Source organism: Zootoca vivipara, chromosome 13, assembly GCF_965207765.1.
Source record: "Zootoca vivipara chromosome 13, rZooViv2.hap1.1, whole genome shotgun sequence".
NCBI lineage: Eukaryota > Metazoa > Chordata > Lepidosauria > Squamata > Lacertidae > Zootoca > Zootoca vivipara.
In genome coordinates, this window is record NC_142596.1 from 52,365,011 (window position 1) to 52,375,433 (window position 10,423).

At 49.5% G+C, this 10,423-nt stretch overlaps 1 protein-coding gene across 2 annotated transcripts in view; it reads right to left on the minus strand.

Moving 5' to 3' along the window:
- Nucleotides 1–5,976, minus strand: part of MMD2 (monocyte to macrophage differentiation associated 2) — a 37,231-nt gene extending 31,255 nt beyond the window's left edge. Inside the window, exon 1 of one of the 2 annotated variants that reach the window (XM_088656728.1) lies at nt 5,193–5,976. In XM_088656728.1, the coding sequence (XP_088512854.1) occupies nt 5,193–5,239 (47 nt within the window). In that variant the 5' untranslated portion in view covers nt 5,240–5,976. Of the gene's footprint in view, nt 1–4,783; nt 4,897–5,192 lie in introns of those variants that run through there. The other variant, XM_088656729.1, reaches the window with a different exon arrangement.
- Nucleotides 5,977–10,423: the final 4,447 nt, after the last annotated feature.

Sequence of the window (10,423 nt, forward strand, 5' to 3'; positions counted from 1 at the left end):
CACTTGAATGCAGAGTCTTTTCAAGGCCGGGAAGTGCAGTGTAAAATGGGAATGTGACTACTTACAACTCGGAAACTGCACTTCAAGGCTGGGAGGAACCAGCTAAATATTTCTTCCATTCCTGAAAGGGGATTACCCAGAAACCAGGGCCGGAAGTCGGCATTGCTGGGCAGCTGCCAAGGTTCATATTTCAGCACCTGTTCAGCTGCCCTCTTCAAGCAACAGAGGAGCGGCAAGGATGGTTGCCAGACCTTTGGGCCTGACCCGAAGTCTCCAAGTTTGCCTGACCCCTTACAGGGATAGCTTGAATCTCTGGGTGGGCAAGAGTGCCTTCCATCATCATCAAATAATGAAGAAGACTGTGTGCATGCAGCTTGCAAACTCCAGTCCAGGAGGATCCGACTGCAAATTATAGCATAGGTGCTCAGGGTGGGGGTACCTGCCCTGCCCTGCTCCCAATTAACTTCCGTCTCCAGGGTGCATCCCTTTGAGATCACCAGGGTCTGCCCCTAGGTCTCAGGTTTGAGCCCTGAAGTCTCAGAGTCTGGGATGATCGTGACCTGGCAGCTCTGACTGCAAGAGGCTGGAGAAAAAGCAGCGGCGCTTTCCCACTCCTGCTGGGAGCAAACTTGTCATGGGCCAAGAGTCAGCCTGGCCTGAAGAGGGGAGAGATAGAGCGTCTCCACCTGCAGCTCACCAGCTTTCAATGACATGGAGGAAATGAGAACCAACTGGCTCCACTCTTCTTAAACAGAGCTCTCAGCAGCAGTCAGAGGCTGGAAACAGCGCCTGTGGTTCCCGGTCCCACCTTGTTTCTTTCCTGTTCTCCAATTGGACCTTTGGCCTCCATGATCATCGGATTGCCTGACTGCCTGACTACGTAGATTTCTGTTTGCCTGACCCGCAGAACGGACTTGACTTCAGATACGGACTCTGCCGAGCCTGTCTCAGAGACTCTTATCTTTTGCTTGTTTGGCCTCACACTCCACCGAGCTCTGAACACTGTTGCTCAACAATGGGACTCCGGCAAAACTGGGCAGCTGACCAGGAAGGAGCAGGCAAATGGGCACTGCTGAGCATGGCAAGGATGGAGGATGGGGGCCACCTTGCCTCAGCTCTGGAGCAGGCACTAGGATGACCAGCGGCTGAGGGCTAGGGCAGGGTGATTAGCTTGCATTTGCCCCATAATGATATATATATTTTTAAATTACTCCTGCATTGCAGAGGGTTGGACTAGATGGCCTTTGAGGTCCCTTCCAACACACACACACACACACACAAATTTTATTTGTTTTCCATTTAATATTATACATTCACATCCTCATTATCCACTATTCTGCCCTCGCTCTTAGAGCCTGTTGACTTCCTTCCCTCCCGCCTCATGGCTTTTGAAATTAACCTTTACATCATGGCAAGTTATACATTTTCCAATTCTAATTACACTCATTACAGAATGGCTCAAAATTTAAATAAATATAGAAAGACAGAAAACTTCTCATTACAAGTCTTCAGACAACCCTGCTAGTGATGTTACTTGCTTACAATAATCTTTCAAATATCACGTGAAATCTTAATGATTCTATAAGTTCAGCAAAGTTACTTGCCGCAAGTCATATGATGAAACAACTTCCAAGGGGTGTGTGGAAGACACCCCACCCCACAGATCCATCAGGGTGCTGCCTGGATAATCAATCCCATTTCTGGCTATCAAATCACAGTTTGCCAGCTACAAAGCACCATAGAGAAAATGCAATTTAGTGCCATGAGGTGCTCTCTGGAAGCAGCCTGTGCTCAGATGAGGGAGATTTTGGGGTTCAGCTGAACAAGTGGAAATGAAGCATCCTGGATCTTTTGTGGGGGTGTGTGTGCAAGATTTCTGGGGTCTGGGCTTCTGCAATCTCATTTCTTTTTCACCAGAAGTCTTGACATCCAGCAACCGGAGCCAAACTTAAAATTACGTCATTCTGAGCCCAGGAATTTGTTGCAATGAATACCAGAACCAAACCAGAGCTCATAGTCCTTTCACATGTAAACTCACACCCGGTGAAGCCCTGCTCTGCAGGTCTCTTCATTTCAGCCATATACTTGCATGGGAGGGTGGGTGTGTCATTGTTTGAAAATTGAGTAAAAAATCTGTGTGGGTCTATTTCGGGTGCCTCGAATCACTTTCTGTTCAACTGTGGCGCAGGAGCCCAGGAAGTGCAACATCTTCCTGCTCCATCAAAGCTACGCTTCACCGAAACGCTCTTTTCTCCTACGTGAGACCAAAACTTGCTGGATCAGCCCAAAGGGCCCTTCTGTTTCCCAAGGCAGGGTGGGATCAGCAAGGCATCTCTTCTCTTCTCTTCTCTTCTCTTCTCTTCTCTTCTCTTCTCTTCTCTTCTCTTCTCTTGAGGTGGAGAGGGCAGTTTGCCCAGTGGGGCTTGTGGCCACCCTCCCAGCTCCTGTCCACACTTTCTAAGTCACACAAGTCATCTCTCCTAGCCACAGAGCTTGTGTCAGATCTGCACACCCAAATCCCCAGCAGAACAATCTGGCAGATGTTATGCTGATCATAAGCATTCAGCCTCACAAGTCACACAAATGATGGCTACTATGAGCTGGGAGGGCGTTCCACAGGGCGGGTGCCACCACAGAAAAGGCCCTCTGCCTGGTTCCCTGTAACTTCACTTCTTGCAGGGAGGGAACCGTCAGAAGGCCCTCGGAGCTGGGCCTCAGTGTCTGGGCTGAACGATGGGGGGTGGAGACACTCCTTCAGGTCTACTGGGCTGAGACCATTTAGGGCTTTCAAGGTCAGTACCAACACTTTGAATTGTGCTCAGAAACGTACTGGGAGCCAATGCAGGTCTCTCAGGACCGGTGTTATGTGGTCTCGGTGGCCGCTCCCAGTCACCAGTCTTGCTGCCGCATTCTGGCTTAATTGTAGTTTCTGAGTCACCTTTAAAGGTAGCCCCATGTAGAACGCATTGCAGTAGTCCAAGCGGGAGATAACCAGAGCATGCACGACTCTGGCAAGACAGTGCACAGGCAGGTAGGGTCTCAGCCTGCGTACCAGATGGAGCTGATAGACAGCTGCCCTGGACACAGAATTAACCTGCGCCTCCACGGACAACTGTGAGTCCAAAATGACTCCCAGGCTGCGCACCTGGTCCTTCAGGGGCACAGTTACCCCTTTCAGGACCAGGGAGTCCCCCACAACTGCCCACCCCCTGTCCCCCAAGAACAGTACTTCTATCTTGTCAGGATTTAACCATCTACTGCAGCATCACCACTGGGGTTTTTTAAGGAGAGGTTGGCTGGATGCTTTAGTTGAGATTCCTGCACGGCGGGGGTTGGACTAGATGACTCACGGGATCCCTTCCAACTCTACGATTCTATGAACCTGCGGCCAATCAGATGGCCCAGTGAGAAACCCACAAGCAGGACCTGAGAGCAACAGCCCTCTCCCCACATTGCTGCTTCCAGGGCATAGTTATAGCTAGCAGCCATTGAGAGCTTTATCTTCCTCCATGTCTAACTCTCTTTTAAATCCCTCCTAGTTCATCACTGCCTCTCCAGCAACAAGTCCCACAGTTTAACACTGTGCTGCATAAGAAGGGCTTTCTTTTTATCTGTCCTGAGTCTTCCAACTTTCGGCTTCATTGGATGCCTACGAGTTCCAGTGTTATATGAGAGGGGGGGGACTTTTCTCTACCCGCTTTCCCCATGCCATGCAATTTTTTTTAATATAAACTTTCAACATGCCATGGCTGACTCACCTCTATAGATGTACACGGAGGACGAAGCAGGCTTGCGCTCTGTCGCTCCAGAGGACAGGCCTAGAATTGAGAGGCGAAAATCGCTGGGAAGCAGATTTTAGCTAAACACCCGGGGGGGGGGGACACTTGTGAATGGCAAGTACTGTTTAGGGATACCCTGTTTAGGGAAGTTTTTCATGTTTGATGTTTTATCACTTTACTACTACTACTACTACTACTACTACATTGGCTCCCAGTACGTTTCCGAGCACAATTCAAAGTGTTGGTGCTGACCTTTAAAGCCCTAAATGGCCTCGGTCCAGTATACCTGAAGGAGCGTCTCCACCCCCATCATTCTGCCCGGACACTGAGGTCCAGCACCAAGGGCCTTCTGATGGTTCCCTCGTTGCGAGAAGCCAAGTTGCAGGGAACTAGGCAGAGGGCCTTCTCGGTGGTGGCGCCTACCCTGTGGAATGCCCTCTCAACAGATGTCAAAAAGGAAAACAACTACCAGACTTTTAGAAGACATCTGAAGGCAGCCCTGTTCAGGGAAGCTTTTAATATTTAATAGATTATTGTGTTTTATTCTTCTGTTGGAAGCCGCCCAGAGTGGCTGGGGAGACCCGGCCAGATGGGCGGGGTATAAATAATAAATTATTATTATTATTATTATTATTATTATTATTATTATTATTACTGCTACTACTTTGCTGGCAGCTTTTAAGGAGAGGTTGGATGCTGTGCCTAGCAACACTCCCTGTTACAGAACTATTAAAAGTTGCAGAAGCTCTGCAACCCCCAAACACACACACTTAGCCAGAGCTGCGGGGTGGGGAGGCTAGCTGGTTTTTTTGCCACATGAAGCCTCCAGAGGCGTACCACTGAGGCTCCCAGCCTCTCTGTGTGTGTATGTATGCGAATAGGGGTGGAGGGGGTGTCCAACTGGGTCTTTGACCTGTTTGAAATAAAGCCTAGTTTCGCCCCCGACTTAGCATCATCCAGTCCCCCCACCAGGTAGCTTTATCCAAGCCCTTCTCTCAGCTCACCTGTGTCATCAAGGACATATGCTACCTTGCAAGGCTGTTCTGACGAAAACAACGCCATCAATACAACCCGATGTTCCTCTAATGCTCTCTAAGGCAGCCATCCTAAGCGTATCCACCAGGAAGTCCTGCTGGGTTTATGTATTGTTTGATGTACAGTAGTATTATTGTAAACCGCTGTGGTTGTTTTGTTTTTAAAAACAAAAAATAAATAGCGGTATATATGTATATATATATATATATTTAAATTACTAATACTGTACGTAAGAAACTGAGGAAAGGGTGACTTACTTCTGAGCAAAGATTCTTGGGATTGCAAGAGAGACAAAGCTAAGACCACGTTCCTCCCTTACAGGGGAGCCAGCACCTCGCACCTAGCAGGCAGGGCTTATTCCCGAGCGGAGACGTTTACCTGGCGTATCTGGTCTTCTGGAAATCCAGGAGGCTGGACACGAACATCTTTTTAATTCCATCAGAATCCAGCTTGGGTGGTGTTGGAAGAAGAGGAGGAGGAGGAGGAGGATGGAGGCCCAGGGCAGGAGTGATGGAGGAGGCAGTAGGAGGGATAGACCCCCGTCCTCGGATCCTCGGTGTCCCGCGAGGGGGTCCCGGGTCGTCCCAGCCACAAAGAGGCAGCCTCCCTCCGGAGCAGGCAGCCCAAGGAACTTCATCCGCTCCTCTGCCTGAGCTGGTCGGGAGCAAAAAAGAACTGCCCCCCCCCCAATGAAATTCCACTTCTTCGCGTCTCCCAAAGGCAGGCAGGCAGGCGATCTTGATTTTCAGAGGGAGTTTAATTTTTTGTAATTAAAAAAAGAAGAGGAAGGGGGGCAAAAATCCTGGCCATTCTGGGTCCCTCTCCTGCAGCCCTGTTGCGCAGGGGGAAGAAGCAAGCGGCACCCCGCCCGCCAGGAGGGTCAGGAGCCAAAGAGCGCATCCAACAGGCACAGTTTGAGCGAGGAGGAGGCGAGCCAAGGAGCCGCGCGCTGAGTCGTGATCGCGGAATAACAAGATGATTAGCGCTCTGGAGGAGGGAAGAGAGGGAGGAGGAGGAGGAGGAGAGAGGGAGGAAGGAAGGATAGATAGATGGATGGATGGATGGGAGATGGAGGGGAGGGAAGGAAGGAGGGACCCCCCGGGGGGGGCTCCAAGTGGCCGGAGCAACCGGTCTCCAGCCGCCTGTTGGATCCCAATCTGCGTGAGCAAGGGAGCTATAAATAAAGGCAGCCCGGGTGGTATAGTGCGCGCCCGCGGATCAAATAGCAGCGGATTTGGATTAATAAGGGCTGGGCAGAGAGCCCAACTGCGCGCGCTTACAGCTCGTCCGACGCACTTTGCCCCGCCTCACCAAGAATCCGGGGAACCATGGTTTGTTAAGGGTGTTGGAAGTTCTAGTTGGGGGGGGGGGTCCTTACTCCCAATACCCTTAACAATCCACAGTTCCCAGGATTCTCCGGGGGATTCCTCCCCCAGAACTACGACTCCCAAGCATCCCCAACAAACCGCACTTCCCAGGATTCTCTGGGGAGGAGCCGTGTCTCTGGTGTGCTTTAAATGCAGAGTGAGTGCCTGCTTTTAAAGCACACAGTTCCCCCCTAATAATAATAATAATAATAATAATCCTGGGAAGTGTGGCTTCTTGGGGATGTTGGGAGTTGTAGTTCTGTGGAAGCGAGCTACAGTCCCTAACTCTCTGAGGGTTTGAGACCCATTGGCTTCTCTCAACTGTCAAAACCAGCCAAAATGGTTTATCTGGGTGTGGCAGCTGTCACTCACATGCCGACAGCTTCTAGGAGCCACAGGTGAGAGCTGAGTGCAGTTTGGGGACCAAAGGTGGACAAACCACCCCAGGAGGAGCATGATGTGTCCCCCACCAGAGGTGGTACCCCTCTTTCTGAACGCCAGTTGCTGGAAGCCACAGGAGGGGAGAGCTGCTCTTGTGCTCGGATCCTGCATGCTGGTTTACCACAAGTAACTGTTCAGCCACTGTGAGAACAGGATGCTGGACTAGATGGGCCCTTGGCCTGATCCAGCACGACCTTCTCGTGTTGTTACGGAGTGGATCATTTTGGCCTCATGATCTGGGCTGTCCAACAGTGGACCACAGGCCGCTTTGGGAGGCAGCAATGATCTCTCCTTCTCTGGAGATAGGGAAGCAGAAGCTGGATAGCTGTCTCTCGGGGGCGGAGGAGTCACAAGGCCAGTGTGGTGTAGTGGTTAAGAGTGGTAGACTCATAATCTGGGGAACCGGGTTCGCGTCTCCGCTCCTCCACATGCAGCTGCTGGGTGACCTTGGGCTAGTCACACTTCTTTGAAGTCTCTCAGCCCCACTCACCTCACAGAGTGTTTGTTGTGGGGGAGGAAGGGAAAGGAGAATGTTAGCCGCTTTGAGACTCCTTAGGGTAGTGATAAATTGGGATATCAAATCCAAACTCCTCCTCTTCTTCTTCTTCTTCTCCTTCTTCTTCTTCTTCTTCTTCTTCTTCTTCTTCTTCTTCTTCTTCTTCTTCTTCTTTTTTGCAACTCTCTGAAATTCTGGCTGTTCTGGATTTGGCGTGGCTTTCACCGATGTGGGCAATGCACCAGAAAGCCTTAAAAGGCTTGTTCAGTATGCATTGATTGTTTATTTACCTTCATCACACGTGCATCGTTTAAATTTTATTAGTATTAGAGTGGCTGGGGCAACCCAGCCAGGTTGGCGGAGTATAAATAATAAAATTATTACTGCTATTACTACTACTACTAGTAAAAGGTAAAGGTAAAGGGACCCCTGACCATTGGGCCCAGTCGTGACCGACTCTGGGGTTGCGCGCTCATCTCGCATTATTGGCCGAGGGAGCCGGCGTATAGCTTCCAGGTCATGTGGCCAGCATGACAAAGCCGCTTCTGGCAAACCAGAGCAGCACATGGAAACGCCGTTTACCTTCCCGCTGTGGCGGTTCCTATTTATCTACTTGCATTTTGACTTGCTTTCGAACTGCTAGGTTGGCAGGAGCTGGGACCAAGCAATGGGAGCTCACCCCGTCACAGGGATTCGAACCGCCGACCTTCTGATCGGCAAGCCCTAGGCTCAGTGGTTTAACCACAGCGCCACCTGGGTAGTAGTACATTTATATCCTGCCTTTCCTCCAAGGGAAGATGGTGCCTAGTGAGTGCATTTAGACCCAGTTTTCCTGCCTACCTCCAAAAAACCACCCCTCTGGCCTGAGCACCAGAGTGCAGAATGCTCATAGTTCTGCGCTGAAGCAACATTTCCTCTATCCTGCCTTTACCCATCAGCTTATATTCTACCCTTACTTAGCGGTGGATGCATTCCAGTTGAATCCACTGGAGGTTTTGCACTCCAGCTTGCTCTCTCCTTTTGCTCCAGTACCCTTACAAGGGTGGGCTGTGAAGCAAAGCATTCAGGGTATGAAGCTCAGAAAGCTTCCTCCCCTCCCCTCCCCTCCCCCCTTTTTTTGGATCCATCACTTCTGAGAGCAACACAGGCTGGCTCTCTCAGCCTCCTTCCAGGCTGCTCAGCAGTGCGTGATCCATCCCGGAAAAACAGCACAATACAGAATGGCTGAGAACATAGTGGTGAGAGGAGAGGAGGAGAAAGCCGTTTTCCCATTCATTCAGCAAAACAACAAAACAACAAAAACAGGTCAGCTTTCTCTTGGCACATTTGACAGCAACCACTTTCCCAGGCGAGGGCTTCTGCTCTCACAGGAAAACAGGATTACAGGTCACATAGGCTCCAAGAGTTGCTCTTTAGCGCAGACATTCCCTAGTTTTTGATCCCTTGCAAATCATCCTGTGGACTATGTCCCTACATTTTTTCCTTCAGGGGTGCACTGTTAATGCTTTGTTGGTCTGAGTTCCTACTTGAGCAAGGGGGGGGGGGAGAGAGAGAAATCCAGCTCACCTAATTGGCCAACACCAACAAAAAATTGCAATCCCAAAACAGTACAGGGATTCCTAATCTTGTGATGGGGCTCCCCAACTAAGAACGGAATACAAAAACGTATCTGGTTTGTAAGTTACTTATTTCATTAAAAATTCATATACAGCTTGATTGTAAAGGGAAAGGGACCCCTGATTCGAACCGCCAACCTTCTGATCGGCAAGCCCTAGGCTCTGCGGTTTAGACCACAGTGCCACCCACGTCCCTTACAGCTCAATTGTAAAGAACCTCAAAGGGATTGGCGAAAGGAGTAAAAGGTTAAAATAATGGTTGGTGACAACTATTTAAAATGTTCAAATGGTTATAATCCGCGATAACTTAAACCTAAATCAGGGGGAAGTGTGTATGAGTACACTTTTATTTGTGAAAAATAACATAAAATGCACCATATTAGGAAAACTTACTGGGGGGGTGGGGGAGGAAATGTGGATATTAGGCAGAAAGGCAGACAAAATGTGTGTGCTGAGAGCAATGCCCCCTCAAATATAATGAATTTCTCAGGACTTTAAAAAATAAATGAATCACAAACTGATGTGGAAATGAGGAGAATAGCGGGATAATGGATTCAAACTTCAAGAAAGAAGATTCCACCTGAACATTAGGAAGAACTTCCTGACAGTAAGAGCTGTTCGACAGTGGAATTTGCTGCCAAGGAGTGTGGTGGAGTCTCCTTCTTTGGAGGTCTTTAAGCAGAGGCTTGACAGGCATATGTCAGGAATGCTTTGATGGTGTTCCCTGCTTGGCAGGGGGTTGGACTGGATGGCCCTTGTGGTCTCTTCCAACTCTATGATTCTATGATTCTATCTAATGGGATTGATCAGATGTGTTCTTCCCTAGTTGCCCTAGTGGTCCTCCTTCAGGGATGAAATCCCTCCTCACGTCTTTGGCTCTCAGATCTTTGATTAGGTTGTTGTGAGAATTATGGAGCTATAGTTCATACAAACCCACAACCGCAACGCAGGTATCTCAGCTAAAGCATCCATGGCAGATGACCAACCACCCTCTGCTTACAAACCTCCAATGGGCCCATCTCATCCAACAGCCTCTTTTTACAGAGGCCAACCAGATGTCTGTGTGAAACCTTCAAGCAAGGTCCAAGCCCAAGAGCCCTCTCCCCTCCTGTGGCTTCCAGCAACAGAAGCATTTGCCGCCTCCATAGATGGCACGCAGGGACGGATTCACATATAAGCTAAACAAGCTTTGGCTTAGGGCCCCACTCTCTTGGCAGCCCCCCAAAAAATTAAAGGAAAAAAACCCTAGGATGTACATTTCCAAAATAAAAAACAAATAAAATAAAACCTTCCTACAGCAACAGTGTTTTGTGTTCTGTAGGCTCCTAGGATGTAAGTCATGGGCCCCGCCTGCTCCCTAAAATATCCCTGGTTTGCTCTGTTCTATATATAGGGTGGCTACATTCTGCATGGACTGGTAGCAGGGCAACATGGGCAAATGGCTTGAGATACCTATGAGGTCCATCAATGACCATATAGCATATATTCAACACAAAAAACAGTGACAATTTGTTGTTGACGAAGGACAGCTGGACATATAATGGGCCCCATTACCTTCAGTAGCTTAGGGCCTCATCCTTCCTCAATCCGGCCCTGATGGCATGCCTGGAGGGCATTTGGACCCGAGTCTCTCTAACCCTTAACCCTTGTCCCAGGGTTCAACCTGTAGCATCTTCACAAAGGCCCTGC